This window comes from Moschus berezovskii, chromosome 21, assembly GCF_049115385.1.
Source record: "Moschus berezovskii isolate FMDL1 chromosome 21, NW_MosBer_1.0, whole genome shotgun sequence".
In the NCBI taxonomy this organism is placed as follows: domain Eukaryota; kingdom Metazoa; phylum Chordata; class Mammalia; order Artiodactyla; family Moschidae; genus Moschus; species Moschus berezovskii.
Window position 1 is genome coordinate 37,175,042 of NC_142480.1, and position 18,932 is coordinate 37,193,973.

Here is an 18,932-nt window from a genome sequence, read left to right on the forward strand (position 1 = left end):
AGGATGGGAGAACATGAGCCCAACATGGGAAGGGCAGTGGGTGCTATTGAGAGTTGGGACTAGGAGTCCGAAGAGTTAGGTTCTAGATTTTGCCTTTGCCACTCTCTATGTGACCTTGGGCAAATCCTGTCTCCTTTCTGGACCTCAGTTTTCTCTGGGTGCTGTGACCAGGGGGGCTTCCTCAATGGCTCAGAGGAAAAGAATCTGCCTGCAATGCGGGAGCCGCAGGAGACGTGGGTTCTACCCCTGGGTTGGGAAGATCCCCTGGGTTAGGTAATGGCAACCCTCTCCTGTATTCTTACCTGGAAAATTCCATGGACAGAAGAGCTGGGCGGGCTATAGTCCGTGGGGTCACAAAGAGTCCAACACCACTGCGGACGCATAGCACTGGGGCCAGGGGCTGGGCAAGGGTTGGTCCAGAGATGTACTATCGAATATGGTAGCTACTAGCCACATGTGACTATTTAGATTTAAATATAAATGAATAAAAGAAAAGAAAAAATCAGATTCTTAGTGTCAGTATCCACATTTCAGCATCCACATGTGGCTAGCAGCTATCATATCAAGCAGCACAGGTATCAAACACACCAATCACTGCAGAAAGCTCAATTCCACTGCACTGATCTAGAGGTGTTTCTGGAGACCCAGTCAGCCGAGCGTTCTGTGATGCAGGATCTCGGTTGTTGTGCCTTTTTTATGGAGCCAAGATGCAAGCCAGTATCCCTTAGATCAGAGGACTCATGAAGGGATAAAGAGGCTTAGTGACTTTCCAATAGCCAGAACCTCAGGCAGTGTCCTGAGTCTGAAATATCTCTACCCTTTGTCCCTCCCCAAAGGTGTCACTTGACCTCAGAGAAGCTGGGGAAGACTGTGTTTATCACCCCCTTGAGGGGTGGCCCCCCCAAGCTGGGTCAGTGCCCAAAGGAGGCCAGTGTGAAGGCAGAGGAGGTGGTTTCCTGCTTATTCAGTTGGCAAGGCACTCAGAGACACTACATTGCTCTCTGCCCATGCCTGGAACACCACCATTCATTCCCTTGGGTTGAGCGTTGTCCTCTCTAGGATTCGTTTAGAAGTCCAGTGTGCCAAGTCACTTCAATCTGACTCTTCGATCAGACGCGCAATGTCCAACTCTTTGTGACCCCATGGACTGTAGCCCACCAGGCTCCTCTGTCCACGGGATACTCCAGGCAAGAATACTGGGGTGGATTGCCATGCCCGCTTCCAGGGGATCTTCCTGACCCAGGGATTGAACCCTTGTCTCTTATGTCTCCTGCTTTGGCCGGTGGGTTCTTTCCCACTAGTGCCACCTGGGAAGCCCATAGAATACTGGAGTGAGTTGCCATTCCCTTCTCCGGGGGATCTTCCTGACCCAGGGGTTGAACCTGGCTCTCTTGCATTGCAGGCAGATTCTTTACCATCTGAGCCCCCAGGGAAGCCACTTAGAAGTCCAGGCCAGCAATCAAAGAAGATAGCTGCCTCATTCACCTTTGTCCTGTTCCGGCTGCCCCAGGCCCCGGGTCCGGTTCTGGGCACTCACTGGAAAAGAAACTGTGAGAAATGAGTCCACAGTCTTGAGGGGGACGCTCCCCTGCCCTCCGCCTGCCACCAGGCACATACACTCTGGCAATAGCACGCGGATTCCAGCCGTGCCTGCACACCCCTCCCCCACCCTCCCTTCTCTTCAGAGGGAAGGGCTCCTACAGATGCTCTTCTGCAGCCTGGAGGTACTCCGGGTGAGGGCGCAGTAAAGGGGTAAGTGACATACAAGAGGTGAGGCAGTGAAGACAGACTTGGCTGACTCTGGCCTCACCTTGGTGAGGTGTGACCACTGTCTGCCTGCTGCCCTGTGCCCCTATGTCCCTCATGTGAACCAACTGCTCATTCTTGCTTTTCCTCTTTTCTAGGGACTCCACAGCCATGTCCTGGTTGCGTTGAGCCTGCCTCCTGCCAGCATTTCGGGGCTCTGTCCCTGCCCAGCTCCTGGACCCACTCCCCAGCCTATTCCTCACCCCAGCCTGCACCAAAGTGACTCCTCAAGCTTCAGGACTCAGTGGGGCACAGTGGCAGTCACGGTAGGTGGCATACCCACCATACCCTTTCCCTGGCTCCTGGGAATGCCGGAGCCTTCTCCATCTCTGGAACTGGAAGGATACCTTTCTGAACACTGTGTCTGTGAGGATCCCTTTGGTTGAAAGTAACAAAAATCTTATTCCAATAAAATGAGATTATCAACTCATGTAACTGAAGTGTCTGGGGGGAAGTTGGGCTTCAGGCAGGGCTTGATCCAGTTTCTTTAACAATGTGACCAGGAGCTGTTTTCTGTCTGTAATTCTCTGCTTCTCTTTTTTTGGTGATGGCTCCACTCCTAATAGCTTTTCACATGATTTAATCATAAGATGTGCCAGCAGTTTCTGGGGCTACCGGCTACCAGGTTGAAATCTGGGGTCTTGGCTAGAGACAAAACCTGCTTTTCTGATAGAACAAATAAAAGTCCTGGAGTTGGGACTTGGGATTTATAGTCCCAAGTGACTATAAATCTCTTGGGCCGTATTGGCAGGGTTAAGATAATCCTGATTCTTTAATTGGGAACACAGGAAATGAGGGTGGGCTGGGGTAAGGGTCTGTCCTTCCCCAACCATGTGACCAGGAATGAGAGAGAAGCTTCCTTTGAGCTTCTCAAAGGAAGCTCAGAGTCTTACTGGCAGGAAGGAGGTACCTCCGACTGGGGAAGGCAAATAATAAATGATTACTAAAGATGAAGTCTGCCCCATCCTCTTTTTCAAAGCCTAGTTTAGATCCCTCCTGCTCTAGGAAACATTTGCTGACTGCTTCTGCCAATGGTCATTTCCTTTAGTTCACGCTCAAGCTCAGCCCTTTGTACAGATGGAAAGACCAAGGTTTGGTGTGCATTTCCTTATGAATATTCTTAGTGCCGAAATGTGTTGCTCTCTTTGTTTTGGCTGCTAGGAAGCTAGCTGGTTTGTGGCCCTTTTCTGATCAGTGCTCAGGATGCTGTAGCCTGTGGTTGCTCGGCAGCCTTGGCTTTGGCTTCCCCTTCTTCTCTGGTACATCTTTCCCTGTTCTGATTTCTTCTGTTATTCTTCAGCGTGTGCTGTTCTTAGCAACCTCAAACTCTTTTAGAAGGAGGTGGGGTATAAATAACCAAGAGTGGCTGTAAATGAAGCATTCAGCACTGACTGTATCCAAATTCTAGGCCTTTTCCTTTCTAGAGGTAGTTGGGAGGAGGGTCTCCCCACGCCCAGGGCCAAGCCTGTCCTCAGGGAGACACCAAAGCCTGACCACAATAGCCCCAGTACACTGCCCACCTTGCCCTCTGTGGGTTGAGAATGGCATTGTTCTGTTTCCCATCCCCTTCCCTCCCAACTCCCCATCTTATCAGAAGCTAATGAAAGAGGCTGGGAAACCCAATCCTCTGGTAATTAAATTTACTTAACGGGTATTCAAGTGGAGTAATGAGAAGTTTAATGCAGTGATTAGATTTTTCTTTAATTAATTAAAATGAGAACCATGTGTCTTTCCAGCAAACCAACTTGACCCTCTGCTTGGGAGTAGCAGGCAGAGGGAGTGGAGGGTTTGGTTGGGTGGGTGGGAGTGCTGAGGGGCGCGGGCAGCCTCCTGCCAAACTCTGACACCCACTCAGGCCAGTCCCTGATTCAGCTCCCATTTCTGAGCCTTGTGAGTGCCAGACCTGGGTTAGACCTGAGTCACCCAGGGCTGAGGGATCTGGCAGTCCCCACGCCCAGTTAAAACCTGATTGAGGATGGAGGTTTCATAGGAGGGTCAGCAAGACTGACTTCAAGCAAGGAACACAAAGGAGGATTTCAGGCACTGTGATAGGAGGAACTGTTTGGATGGCACATCTCGTTGCCACATACCTTTGCCTGCATGTTCAATCAGACCTGGATTTACCTCCACTGGCACTGGATCATCTAGGATAATAGAGTGGGGACAGTGGGGTGTCTAATATAAAAACTGAGCTAACCCACAAACCACTTCTCCTTGGCTTGGGAACGCATTCAGGCTAGAAGGCTGACTGTCCTTGCTGTGTTTCTGAAGGCCAGTTAGGGATGCAAGGATGCACTTACCACCTTGAACCCCTTCTGCGGGAGTCAGGTGGTGGCTGGACACAGTGAGTACGGGGTTGCCTCCACTCCATGGCTGCCTGGAGTGGAGCATAAGTCAGGCCTTGCCTGGGTAGAGCGTGGGCAGAGTGGGGACTCAAGACAGGCCCCAGAACTCCAGGGGCAGGAGAAGTTGTTTTCAAAGCAGGGGGTAAGGCTGGCAGAAGTCCTGAGCCCTTCATGTTAGAGGGCAGAAAACTTCCTTCACTGCACTCTGACCCCAGCCCCTCACTGAGCCCTGATCCGGGACAGACTAAACCCTGACCCCAGCCCCACAGTGAGCCTGGATCCTAGAAGACTGAACTTTGACCCCAGCCCCACTGAGCCCTGATCCCGGACAGACTGAATTGTGGTCCCACGCTGAGCTCTGCCCCCAGCCCCATTTGGAACCCAACACTGTCATGAATATTCAATAGACCAACACGTGCTGGGGTGGGAGGGGTGAATGGTCCTGCTTGTTCATCCCCACTGCTAGCTCTGCTGCCTGTGGGCAGGACTCCCGTGCCAGACCCCACACTCTGCAACGGCCAAGATGAATCAGATGTAGTTCCTGCCCACGGGGCTGGTGGGGAAAGTGACAAGCAAACAGTGACAGCTGAGTGATCAGAATCAAGGTGGGCCTCACTTAGAGAGTTCTTCTGGCAGCAGGTGGGCGGGGGCAGTGCTGTAGGTGGGCCAGTGGAGAGGCTAAGACGAGGTCCCTGTGAGAGATGAGGAGGATGGCACCTATGGGGGTCTTGGGGTTGCCTGGGGGTGAGTGATTCTCCCCCACTCCCAGAGCTGGCTGAGACTCCCCCAGGTCCTGCTCAGCTCCTGGTGAACCAAAGGGCTCACCTATGAGGCAGGTTGCAGGTGTGCTGGGCCCCAGGGTAATAATGTTACTTACAAGGAAAGCATATTTATTCATCTCATAGAAGAGGAAATGGAACCATGCAGGGACTTTCCTAGTGGCACTCAGCCTGAAGTAGCCCAGTGGGGCATGACCCCAGGTCTTACCTGCCTCCTGGCCCACCCATTACATTGCTGTTTCTGCTGTTCCCAGGAGTGAACTTGCCCTGGGAGGATGGAGCTCCACTTCTTCCAGCTTCACCCCCAACTGAGTGAATACACCCTGGGCTCTGATGGGGGCTGTGGGCCTTGGAGTAGGGGGTGTGAGGAGGCCCTTGGCTGGTTAGGTGACTAGCCCAGGAAGGAGCATCTTCTGCTTCCTTCATCCCCGACCCTCCTCTCTCTGAATCCCATCGCTCTGGGTTTCCACTCCTCCTTGCCGTCACCCCTGGCCCATTTCCCTCCTTCCGTGGCTTAACCCCTTCTGAATAACCAGGCCTAGAGAAACCACCCAACCTGTCACCTACCCCCCACCTGGGGAGATTGAGGCCCCGAGAGGGGTAGAGACCTGCTCAATATTGTGAGGCTCTGCCTGTCACATCTCTTTAAGAAAGAAGAGAGTCTGAAATCACATCGCCTGGAGTTTGTGCTTTAAACACAAGGCTAGTGTTTGAGTACTTTTGCTGGGCTGGGGGGCCTTGAGGGGCATATGCCCACACCAGTTCTCATCACAAAGGGCGATGCCCCTGGCGAGCTGCCCCTGTCTCCTCCAGCACGGCGCCCCCACCAGACATGTTCCCCTGCCTCCTCAGGTTCATTGTGCTGCAAACCACCGTCTTGTTTAATTCTCTCAACAGTCCTGGAAGTTGCATGATTTTCTATAGGTGAGGGCACCGAGGTAGGGAACTAGGCCACTGTCATGAGCTGACAGTGGAGGTGGATTTGCCTGACAGTTTCCGGTCCTAGGCAGTCCACGTGCTTCAGATTGCCCACTCCTTGCTGTGGGCAGCTGCTCCCTCCAAGGGCCCCAGCATCTCACACCCCCACATCCACTGCTGCTTCCCTGCTTATCTTGTTTTCCAGCCAAAATCAGTGACTCTTCCCCAGAGCTCTCCACACTTGCCCACCTCCAGCCCTTGCTTAAGCTGTTCAAGCCCCCTGGAGTTCCCTTCCCCGCTCCATCTGCCCAGATCCCCCTTCGTCTTTTGGGGCTGGGCCCAGATGCCACTTCACGGAGACCCCCGTCTGCTTTGTCCTGATCAGAAGCCAGGCCCCTGCTCCTCTGAGCACTATTCCACTGTTTCCCTCCCTGGCTCCTGGCTTCCATGTGTCTGACTTCGTAGCACATGGAGGGCAGAGCAGTCTCCTGGCCCCTGGCTTCCCTGGCCTGTGACCCGTAATGGCCTGGCACACAGTAGGTGAGAAGGGAGTAGCTTGGGTCCTCGCCCCAGGAGGGGCTGCACCTCTACAAACCATGCCATTCCTCAGCAGTCCCAGGTCAGCTAGCCTCCAGCTGAGCTGGTCCCAGTCCACTGGGGAGACCAGCTGCTTCCTTTAGCACTGGATGGCTGAGGTTGGCAGCTGGCTTGTCACCCTAGCAGACTTCCCTGTGTATGCTTCCCCACCCAGGTTCTGGGGGCAGGAACAAGGCAACCCCCCCCCACCTCACCCACCCACCAACTCGAGACTCCTAGGCAAGTCTAGGAGCCTGGAAGGTATAGGTCCTGTGTGCTGAGTGCTGGCAGAGGGCCTCCCGCATGCTCTGCCTGGCACCACCACTCACTGGCTCTGTTGATTGCTGGCGGTGTGACTTTGAGCAAGCTGGTGAACCCCTCCTGTGCCTCAGATTCCTGATGCATTAAATAAGGTGAAGACAGATCTTCCTAGGGTTGCTGTGAGAATCGAAGGAGTCAATACGGAGTAAAGCACACAGCACAGCCCTGACACAGACACACACGTGCTCCCTGGATGCTGGCTGTCACCGATGCCGGGAGAGTGGGAGCACGGTGTGTGTGGGGGGTGTTCAGGGAGAGTTTCCAGAAGGTTGTGATAAGTGAGGAACCGCCTGAAAGATGAGACATGGAAGGCAGGAAAGGACGCTGAGGGAAGATGGAACTGCAGGGACAAAGGCTTGGTTTGGGGAGCTGAAGGGGAGTGTGGGAGACCCTGGGCTGGCGGCACACGAGGGCAGTGTCCTGGACTTTATCTGCCACCTGGGGAGTTTGGACTTTGTCTTACAGCCACTGAGAGGCTATGGATGAGGTATTTTTTTCTTTTTTCTTCTTAACCACAAAAGCAATATCTGCTCATGTTAAAACTGAAATACAGAAGTGCGTCCTGTTAAGAAATTTCCTTCTTTGTCCTTAAATCTCATTCTGCCAAGGTCCCACTGTTGTTGATCTGGTGTGCTTCCTTCTAGAACTTTTTCTGTGCCTTTATAAACATATTTATTGTGTGTTATCTTTAAAAAAAGAAAAGGAATGAATCATATTATGCACATTACTCTACGACTTCCATTTTTCATTTCCCAGTGTGCTGTGGGCATCTGTCAGTGTCATGGAATACAGATCTCCCGTGTTCTTTTTAATCGTTGCCTAATATTCCATTGTTTGGCTGTAACGAAATTTATGTAACTAGGCCTGGGTTGATGGATATTTAGGTTGCCTTCAATTTTTCACTCTTACAAATAATGCTTCAGTGAACATCCTTGTATATATATCTTGGCTGACACGTGTAAGCCTTTCTGTAGGATAGGCTTCTAGGTGTGGAGCTGCCCTGGCTCAGGGTATGCTTATTAAATTTTAATAGGTACTGTCACAGTACTCTTCCAAAAGGTTGGGCTAGTTTTTGCTCCCACCCTTGATATCTCTGGAGAGCCATTTCCCCAGCCGCCCTCCGCACTGAACATTATCAAGCTTTTTAATTTTCGCCAGTCCAGGAAAACATCTCACTGTGGTTTCAACACTCACTTTCCTTCTCCCCAATGAGGCTGAGCAACTTTTCATATCGTTATTGGCCATTTGTATTTTCTTCTCTGTGAATTGACTGTTCATATCCGCTGCCTATTTTTCCTTTTTTTTTTTTTTTGCCTTTTTCTTTTGGGTATGAAGGAGCTTTTAGTATATTAGGGATTTAAAAACTTTTGTCTGTTATATGTGTTGGAAATATTTCCCCTAGTCTGCCATTTATCTTTTTAACTTTGTTTATGGTATCTCTGGCCATAGAGAAGCTTTAGATCTTTATTCAGGCAAATCTGTCAGGCTTCTCTTTAGGGCTTTATGTGAAACTCAGAAATTTTACATCCTGCTTGGTTAGGCTTCCTTGGAGGGTTTTAAGTGGAGTGCGGGTGAGGTCAAATTTGTGACTGGGAAAGGTCATTCTGGTTGCCACTGTGTGGAGGGTGGGTGGAGGGGCTGCTGCACGCTGCCTGGGGTGGGGGTGAGGGAGAACTGGGAGAAGATGTGATTGAGAAATATTCAGGCGTTGGCTGGCGTTGGTGAGGGAATGTGAGGGTGAAGAGGGGAAGAAAGGACTCACGAGTGATGTCTGGGTATTTGGCTGGGGACCGCGATGCCACCACCAGCCTGAGTGAAGGACGGGCGAGGAAGGGAACTGTGTGTACATGCACAGGAGTGCCCCCCTTGGCAGGGACACGTGTGCACACGAGTATGCACACTTGCATATGTGTGTACACGTGAGCACACACCTGGCCATGTACATGCTTGGAAATGGGCATATCTGTGCTCTGGCTCCATGGCAGGGAGTAGGGGGTGGTGTCTGCTTTTTGTGGAGTTTTTGTTCTCTACCAAATACTGTACAAGGCAGCACACAAACATACAGACACACAGACCCAGAGAAGCACACACACGCACACGTGCTCTGTAATCTTACTGTCATATGAAGTACATTTTACAGGTAAGGAGCCAGTGTCAGTGTAAGTAATTTGCTCAAGGTCACAGAGTTAGTGGCAGAAAGTGGATTTTTTGGACAACTTGGATCTGACCACCCACAGACAGAATTCCTGCCAGTGGCACTGAGGAGCCTTTCATTCATGTCTAACCTGACCAACCCAGCTTCATCAGGGACTCTTAGGATGAGGGCTACAGCCTGACTGCCTGGGTTTGAAACATAGTCCCATTCCAAAGAAGGCAAGTTACTGCCCCTGTCTCTGCCTTGGTTTCCCCCTCCTGAAGATGCAGGCAGTGGGACTTTCTGGTGATCCAGTGGCTAAGACTCCATACTCCCAATGCAGGGGGGCCAGGTTTGATCCCTGGTCAGGGAACTAGATCCCATACGCTTCAACCAAAGACACCGCATGTCACAACAAAGATTGACGACCCCACGTGCCACACCGAGACCTGGTGCAGCCAAATAAGTAAGTATTTTTTAAAATTACTAAAAGCAACGCAGACAGTGACGGTACCCGTCTCCTAGGGTGCTGGTGGGCATTGGATGTGTTAGCGAGTGGGGAGTACCCAGCACAGCGAGGGCTGAGCTCTCGGGGAGGCTGACTGTGGGGACGGTGATGAGATGGGGATGTCCGTGCCCTTTCCCCTCTCCCATCCCCCCATCCTCCCTCTACCTGCCACCTCTCTCCTATGTGCCAGCTCTCCCTCCATTCCCCACAGGAACATCTCTCAGTATTTGCCTTTGAAACTTCGTCCTCTGTTTTCAGCCCCCAAACCCTTAGCAGACAGTGAATTAAAGCCCAGTCAGTCAGCAAAAACCATTCAGGGGAAAACGATTCATGTTGTGCTCAGGGAATCCTCCCCCAAGCAGTTCTAGTCAGGCATTTTCCATGAGCCAGTGCATCCATCCCAACATTGCCTGGGCCCCTGGGTACCAGACCATAACGTCCAAGCCTAAAACCTCTTTGTCCCTGAGTGGGGATGTTCGAGTGTACTTTCGAGCCAGGAGTCTAAGCTGACCCCACCTCAGCCAAATCTTTAACCACAAGCCATCGCTGGAGCCCTGACCCCAGGATGAGTGATTCTCAGCATCATTGGTCAGGAAACTTGCCTGCAGGAAACAAAAGGAGAAAGCACAGCACATTCTGGGCATGGTTCCTTACCGCTAGCATGTCTAAGCAAATCCTGTGGTTATCAGGGTGGGGGCAAGGTATGCAAACTGGGTTAAAACCTCAGGTCTGCACCCAATTTGAATTTTCTCCTAAGCCAAAAAGCTCACTGAAATCACCGAACTTATCATTATGGATTTCTCATCATCAAAATAAGCCCCCAAGTAAATAAACGCTTGTGGTAAAGAATGGAGCAGTTATTGCCTGTTTCTTTGTAGGGTTTAGTTTTCAGTTATACTGCATCAGTCACACCCTTTTATTCTTAACCAAAAGGATGACAAAACTCGCTTCAGTCTTTTTTTTTTTCAATGAAAAAACAATCAAAGCACTTTATTATTATTATTTTTTTCAATGTCATTCTCTCAAATCATCCCACCCTCACCCTCTCCCACAAAGTCCCAAAGACTGTTCGATACAACTGTGTCTCTTTTGCTGTCTCGTATACAGGGTTATATTTCCATCTTTCTAAATTCCATATATATGTGTTAGTATACTGTATTGGTGCGTTTCTTTCTGTCTTACTTCACTCTGTATAATAGGCTCCAGTTTCATCCACCTCATTAGAACTGATTCAAATGCATTCTTTTTAATGGCTGAGTAATACTCCATTGTGTATATGTACCAAAGCTTTCTTATCCATTCATCTGCAGATGGACATCTAGGTTGCTTCCATGTCCTGGCTATTATAAACAGTGCTGCGATGAACATTGGAGTACATGTGTCTCTTTCAATTCTGGTTTCCTTGGTGTGTATGCCCAGAAGTGCGATTGCTGGATCATATGGCAGTTCTATTTCCAGTTTTTTGAGGAATCTCCACACTGTTCTCCATAGCTTCAGTCTTTCCCGGAGACCAGCTACACCGAAAACTGCAGGCCCCCAACCCCAAAGCCTCCAAGAGAGGATTCTTCATGACTGCTCCTTTGCCCCAGTCCCCAGGTCCCCAGGTTCCACAGAGCCTGCCTTTGCTCCAGGGGCTTCTTCACTTTAAACAACCCCACCCCTGCCTCCGACCCAAGTCCCCACCCCCAGCCCACCCAGGACCTCTGTAGGATGCCATGCAATGCTTCAGTTTGCATCTACCCGGGCGTCAGTTCAAAACTACAGGCCTTTGGATGCACATATTCAAGTACTGACTCCAGCACCCAGCACATTAAAAAGAGTCTTTTTAATGGCCTCAAAGAAGCTGCACTGTACCAATTTGGGGTGAGTGTGAGTAGCAGAGGCAGTGTATTTTACGGCAGCCAAATCTGACTTCTTGGAGAAGGCGAGAAGTCACAGGGACCCTATATAAACAGGGATTTCCCCCCAGGTCCTCTACCAGCCTCCTGCTGTCATCTTGAAGGGCTGCCTCCTCCCCCTGTTCCCTGTGTTGTCCCACAGGAGTACACACCATTTAAGGTGATAATTGCCAAGGTAGAGTTCCAATAAGTTCCAAACATAAATCTACAATTAAACCTGCGGCGCATTGTTGTTTGTGGCTTCAAGGTCCTGGATGAGTTTTCCTGCCCTCTCCCCCACCCCAAATTGTCCATCCAGGACAAACCAGCTTGGAGTTCAGGGGCCTTTCTGGGAGCTGGTCCCAGGCCTGAGTCGGATAAAACTCAAGATGTACCAGCCTTTATTCTAGAGTCAAGTTCAAGTCCTTGAATGTGGGCCAAGATGCTCACTGTCATAAAGATGCTCCCAGTTGACTCAACTCCCACCTCCCTTCTCCAGGTGGGGACTGTCCTGCTAGTCTTGTGGAAGGGCCTGGAACTGCCCCCCTTTCCCTTGTAAACACAGGGAACCCTTCAACTTGGGAACTGAAGTCATTCCATCTCTCACTGGAATCCTAGTTATTTTGGGGCTCCCAAATGGAGCTTAGTTCTGTCACCCGGAAAGTCATCCAAACATGTTCTTAAACCATATGCCCCCATGTGGCTGGTGGGGATGTAGGGAGGGTAGTGAAGTGCTGCACTAATAAGCTCTCTCTGAACTCTCAGTGATTTAGTGCCATAGTCCCCAACCTTTTTGGCACCAGGGACCAGTTTCATGGAAAACAATTTTTCTACCGGGCTGGGGGTGGGGGAAGCTTTGGGAATGATCCAAGCACATTACATTTACTGTGCACTTTCTTTCTGTTGTTATTACATCAGCTGCAACTCAGATCACCAGGCATTAGATCCTGGAGGTTGGGGACTCCTGATTTAATGTGACAAGGCTCCCTTCCTCTTTTGCCCTATGAATTCACATTACATGACCAATGTGGGAAGTGGAGAGGGTGGCAGAAGCTGGTCCATTTAGTCACATGGGGACCCAGGCTGAAGCTCAACCATGCGGTAGCTGCCCCCTGGAACTCACGGCCTTCTTTGGCCACATTGGCAAAGAAGGGGAAATGGTAGAGGTGCACAGAGGCTCCTAAATGCATTGGCGCAGAGGAGACACATCATTTTTGTTCACAGGCCACTGGCTAGAACGTCTGATATGGTCTTAGCTCCTTGTAAAGGGGCTGAGGAAATGTAGGGACATTTTGTTGGGGAAAGGGCATGGAGGAAATGTGCCAGACATTCAGTGAGCAGTGAGAAGTGAAGTCTGGACAAAGGGTTTTATGTTATGGGACGTTCTCAGAGCAAGGGTTTCTGAATCGCTGAAGCCATGACTTCCTGTTCATTCTCTCTGCCTGGGGAGGCCCTGAGTGTGTGGGAGGGAATGGTGGGAAAAGCTTTGAGGAGGGGGTCCCTGTAAAGGAATAAGCCCCTTCGCAGGCCTGGCCCCTTCACCGCCAGGCTCCAGGTTTGACTCAACCTCACCCCGCTTGTCCCTATTGGTTGCTTGCAATTCCAACATAAATGAATTTTTTAGGAGGAGAGGTAGAATTGAGAGTGAGAATGAAGTCAGCTTTGGAGGGGAAATAGCCAAGAGAGAGCATCTAGAAGCCCCTGTGTCTTTGTTTGGACTACATAACAAAATACCGGAGAAACTGGGTGGCTTATAAGCAACTATAACTTACGTCTTACAGTCTGCAGGTGGAAGTCCAAGATCAAGGTGCTGGCAGATTCAGCGTCTGGTGAGGGCCGGCTTCCTGGTTCGCAGACGCCCTCTTCTCACTGTACGCCCATATGGCACAAGGGACAAGAGAGCTCTCGGGAGCTCTTCTATAAGGGCAACTAATCCTGTTCATGAGGGCCCCACTCTCACAACCTAGTCACCTCCCAAAGCTGCACCTCCAGATACCATCACATTGGGGATTAGGGTTCAACTATGAATTTTGAAAGGGACACAGATATTCGGTCTATGGCACGCTGGACTGAAGTTGCCTTTCTTCCACATTTTCATTGCTTCAGCAAATGTGGCTGCTATGGGCCATGTTACGTACTGATCGTGATTCCAGACTCTTGACTCCAGCACACCTGAGAGTGAAGCTCTGTTCAGCAGCTTGTTCAGTTCAGTTCAGTTCAGTCACTCAGTCGTGTCCGACGCTTTGCGACCCCATGAATCACAGCACGCCAGGCCTCCCTGTCCATCACCAACTCCCGGAGTTCACTCAAACTCATGTCCATCGAGTTGGTGATGCCATCCAGCCATCTCATTCTCTGTCGTCCCCGTCTCCTCCCGCCCCCAATCCCTCCCAGCATCAGACTCTTTTCCAGTGAGTCAACTTGTCGCATTGTTAGCTCTGGGTTAATTACTTCTGTCTACCTCTGCTTTCTCCTCTTTAAAGTGGGGATAGTGTCTGTCTCTCTTAGGGCGGTTGTGAGGATTAAATGAGTTAGTATTTGTCAAGCACTCAGAATAGTGCTGGGCATATGATCAGGACTTTGTAAATGCATCACCATCATCACCATTATCCAGTACTGTTTTAAATATTGGAGGAGTATATTTCACAGTCCCTGCTCTCACATATGATGGGAGAAATGGAAAATAAAGAGAAAGAATGATGTATTTTCAGATAGTGATGGTACTAAAACAAAAGTCAGGTGCATTAAAAAAAAACCACTCATCTTCATGAGTCAGTAGGGAAATGCAAATCAAAATGACAATGAGAGTTAAAGCAATTCTACAAATGCCCCCAATAAACTTGGATTTGATAGCCAACCCCCCCCCCAAATGAAATAGCACTACTTATCTCTAACATTGACTTTTACAAAATTGACGATAGTAAGTGCTGGTGAGGGTACAGAATAACTGAAACTTTCATATGTTGCTAGTGGGAATGAAAAATGGTACAGACACTTTGGAAAACAGTCTGACTATTTTTTATAAAGTTAAAAATACGCTTACTGTATAACCCAGGAATCCTACTGTTAGGTATTTTTCCAAGAGAAACAGCAACTTATGTTCATGAAAAACTTGTATGTGAATATTTATAGTGGTTTTATTCATAATCACCCCAAATTGGAAAAAATCCAAATGTCCTTCAGCGGGTGAATGGATAAACAATTGAATACTACTCAGCAGTAAAAAAAAAGAATGAAATTCTGGTACAAGAAACAACACAGGTGAATCTCAAATGCATTATTTGATAAATGAACAAAGCCAGACTCAGAAGGTTACATATGGATGATTCCATTTGTATGAGATTCTGGAAAAGGCAAAACTATAGAGACAGAAAATAGATCAGTGGTTATGAGAGGCAGGGATGGGGGAATTGACTACAAAGGGGACAACTCATGGAGACTTTCAGATATGGATGGCTAATAGAATTGTTCTTTATCTTAATTGCAGTAGTGGTTATGTGCTATATACAGCTATCAAAGCTCAGAACTGTGCACTAAAAAGTGTAAAATTTGTTCCAGTTTTATTTAGAAATAATCGATATACATCACTGTATATATTTAAGGTGTACAGTATAATGGTTTAATTTATATATATTGTGAAATGATTGCCACCCAATATCCATCATCTCGTATAGATATATAGAAAGGAAGGAAAGAAGAAAAAAGATTTTCTTCTTGTAATAAGAACTCTTAGGATCTACTTTCTTAATAACTTTCGTGTATAACAGACTGTTAGCTATAGTCATCATGCTGTGCTTGTCCCTGGCACGTACTTATCTTGTAACTGAACGTTTGTACCTTTTGACCCTGCTGTGCCGTGCTAAGTTGCTTTAGGCGTGTCCAGCTTTGTGCAACCCCATGGACTGTAGCCCACCAGGCTCCCCTGTCCATGGGATTCTCCAGACAAGAATAGTGGAGTGGGTTACCATTTCCTCCAGGGGATCTTCCCAACCCAGGGATCAAGCCAGAGTCTCTTAAGTCTCCTCCATTGGCAGGCAGGTTTTTTACCACGAGCGCCACCTGGGAAGCCCTTTTGACCACCTTCCTGCACTTCCTTCTTCACCCACCCTTTGGCTCTGGTAACCATAAGTCTGATCTCTTTTCCTAAGAGTTTAGATTTTTATTTCTTATTTTTTTAGATTCTGCAATACAGTATTTGTCTTTGAGCTATTTCATTTAGCATAATGCCTTCAAAGTCCATCCCTGTTGTCACAAATGGATTTCCTTATTTTTTATGATACTGAATAATTTTGTTATATAGATATATATGTATTTATCTCATATCTTCTTTATCCATTCGTTCATTGATGGACACTTATGTTGTTTCCACATGTTGGCTGCTGTAAATAATGCTGCAGTGAACACAGAAGTGCATCTATCTTTTTGAGATAGTGTTTTCATTTCCTTTGGCTATATACCCAGAAGTGGAATTGCTGAATCACATGGTAGCTCTATTTTCAATTTTTTGAGGACCCTCTGTAATGTTTTCCATAGTGGCTGCACCAATTCCCATTCCCACCAACAGTGCATAAGGATTCCCTTTCCTCCACATCCTCACTAGAATTTGTTATCTAAAAAAGGGTAAATTTTACTGCAAGTAAATTATACCTCAATTAACCTGCCTGGAAATAAAGCTCACCGTGGGATTGTTGAGACAGGGAACACCGAATGACACGTCAGTCACTCAGGGTAGTGTGACTCAGGGAAGGAGGGGTTCCTGTGCAGGGTGGTCAGGAAAGGCTGTCTGAGGAGGTGCCTTGAGCTGAACCTGGCTGAGGAAGACCCAGGCCTGTGTGGAGCTGCAGCGGGGTGTGCTGCAGGGCGCGCCTTGTAGCTGGAGCTAGGGGAGGGAGGAGAGGGCAGGAGACAGGTCAGGGGCCTCGACTCTCCTCCAGGCAAGATGGAATCCCCTGGGGGGCATGGACAGAGGATGACTGAAACACTGGTATGGGTAAGGTGGTCCAAGGAGGAGAAAGAAGGGGAAGGTGGGACATGGCAGCTGGGGGCCATGTGTGAGAAGGAGTGATGAAAATGAGGGGGGGTGTGGGTCAGGAGCCTCCTACAGGGGGGAGAGGTCAGTCAGCCAGAGGCCCAGCAGATGGGGCAGGAGGACTGGCCTGGGCAGTGGGGGTCCTGGCAGAGGGTATTGTGAGCAGTGGTGGGGCAGAGGCCAGCCATGCTGGGTTGAGGTGCTGGGGGTGAAGACATCTAGGTGAAGCTTCCAGGAGGCAGGGTACAGGCTTGGTGGGTAGCAGAGGGAACCTCAGAGAGAATGAGGTAGAATTGCCTCTGTGTGTGTGTGTGTGTGTGTGTGTGTGTGTGTTGAACATAACTTGCCGAAGTGGGCCTGACCTACTGAAGACTGTGTGAGATGATGAGAAGCGAGGGGTTTGGACAGGGCCTCGAGTGCCAGATCTGGGGGGCTATTCGAGGGAGCCGGGAGATACCAGGGAGACTGGTGGCAGAAGGCCCCTCCCTGAAGTGGGAGGCAGCGCTGAACCCCCTGGGCTAGAGGCTCAGGATCTCCTCGGGGGCTGGGGGCGCCTATGCTGAGGTGGGCACCCCCGGGTTGCAGAGGCCCGTCTTTGCCCGCGCTCACCTCCCTGCTCTTCCCCACAGTGCATGCTGGGACCGAGACGGACGGGCCGCCGCTCCCCCTGCCACTCCTCCGGCCCCCAGAGGCCCGTCTGTTTGCCTCCCGGAGCCGTCTGACCCAGGTATGGGGAGATGGAGGTGGGCTCTCCCTTGTTGTGTCTCTGTACTGGGTGGGAGGACTCTTAAGAGTAGGGTCCCCCAGGCCCCCACAGGGCCTCCTGGGGAGGAGTTTCCAGACCTCCAAGAGGCGGGCCACCCCAGCAACAACCCCTGCTCACCAGGCCTCGTCCCCGAGACACGGAGAGGCCCCCGTGTGGCTCCCACATGTCGCTGTCTGCAGCTGGTTAAGGATCTTTCATGGCACACACCTGCCAAGCTCTTTTGGTGGTGGGAGCTTTTGCCCCTGAGGTTTCTCATCCATTGCTGTCACTGGCTTTTCCCTACCGGAGCTGCTGTCTTCACACGCCTGGTGTGTGTGCTTCTGTGAGTGGGGGCTCTTACTCCAGAAGGTCCCTGCTGTCTACAGGACACCCCCAGGGCAGAGGCGCTGTTTCTGGCACCAAGAACAGCCCTGCTCACTTTTAATTGCTTTTAATCCCTCGGCATTGGGCCCAAGAGAGGACATTTCTCGGTTGCTCCTGGGTGTTCCAGTAGAGGCTTTCTGCTTGGGGTCAAGAGCTGGGATGCGGTGGGAGCTGGGTGTGCCAGAAAAAATACAGGATGTCCAGCTCAATGTGAACTTCAGAAAGACAACAGATCATTTTTCAGCATAAGTTTGTCCCAAATATTGCATGGGACCTATGAGTCTATTGATTCAATCTGGCGATGTTAATGGGAGCTGAAACCCCAGCACCCCCTTCCCCTGTTCAGTCCCCACTTTGCTGGGCCTGTGTTGGCACCCTCGGAGCAGCTGTGTCCAGGGCCTACAGAGGGGGCCCTGGAGCCAGGGGCGGTCAAGCCTGCTCAGGCCACAGTCAATAGGTCTTTCAAGCCGTCCCTGAGGCAGAGACCTGGGGTTCCCACTGGAGGCTGCAGGGCTGGCTGTGAAGGGTGCTCTTGGGGTCCTTGTCTTCCCCTCTCTGGCTCTCTGACAGCAGAATTCAGGCTGAGGAGGTCACTGCGCGGGGTCGGCTGGGCCTTTGTGCCTATGAACGGAGCTGTGAGACAGGTGTGGAGCTGTGAGAGGAACCAGGAATAGAAAACTGTTTTGTGAGCTTGGAACCCAGAGTGCTGGGGTGTAGGGGTGGAGGTGTGTGGGGTAACAGGGATGAGGCAGGGCCAGATAATGAGGGCCTAGAATGTCCTATTTCTGCATCCTTCAGTACTGGGGAGACAAGGGAGTGTTTTTTCCTTAGGCGAAGTCATTTTTCCAACTATTAAGGTAATATGTTCCCTATATCTACCTATTGATCTAACAATGTAGATAGATTTTTTAAAGATATTTTTTATGTGGACCATTTTTAAAGTCTTTATTGAATTTGTTACAATATTCTTTCTGTTTTATGGCTGTGAGGCATGGGGATCTTAGCTCCCTGACCAGGGATCAAACCCTCATCCCCTGAATTGGAAGACAAAGTCTTAGCCACTGGACCACCAGGGAAGTCCCTGTAGAAGTATCTAAAGCATGCAGTTCACGCGCTTCCCCAAGTCTCTTCCTTGCCAAGGCTAGCCACTGCTAACTAGTTCCATATATCGTATCTTTCCAGATTTGTTTCTATGTGCTTAGAAACGTATTTTAAAAGGAAAAACTATCATACTAGTTATACTGCCCTGTCGCTTGATTTCTCACTTAATATTATTGTATAGATCATTCTAGTGTTCTTCCCTTCCTTTTACGCCCATTGTATGGATAGTCTTTAAGTTATGTTATCAATTATTAATCCTGTCAGGGGCCATTTAGATTGTTTCTGGTGTTTGGTTATTTATGAACTTCATTCAGGGAACCTCCCAGTTCCTACATCTGTTTGCACTTGTGTTACGGGTCCTTTGGGGGTGTTTCTGGAAGTGGACTGGCTGGGTCAGAGGGCATGCACA

The 18,932-nt window shown here is 49.7% G+C and overlaps 1 protein-coding gene across 2 annotated transcripts in view; it reads left to right on the forward strand.

Moving 5' to 3' along the window:
* The window catches only part of LINGO1 (leucine rich repeat and Ig domain containing 1), a 216,223-nt gene that overhangs the window by 130,955 nt on the left and 66,336 nt on the right, over positions 1 to 18,932 (forward strand). Inside the window, exons 4-5 of one of the 2 annotated variants that reach the window (XM_055418103.2) lie at positions 1,905 to 2,072; positions 16,923 to 17,020. Coding sequence is in view for 1 of the 2 variants with exons in the window: in XM_055418100.2 (XP_055274075.1) it covers positions 1,905 to 2,072 (168 nt within the window). In the remaining variant the exon portion in view is untranslated. The remainder of the gene's footprint in view (positions 1 to 1,904; positions 2,073 to 16,922; positions 17,021 to 18,932) is intronic. The other variant, XM_055418100.2, reaches the window with a different exon arrangement.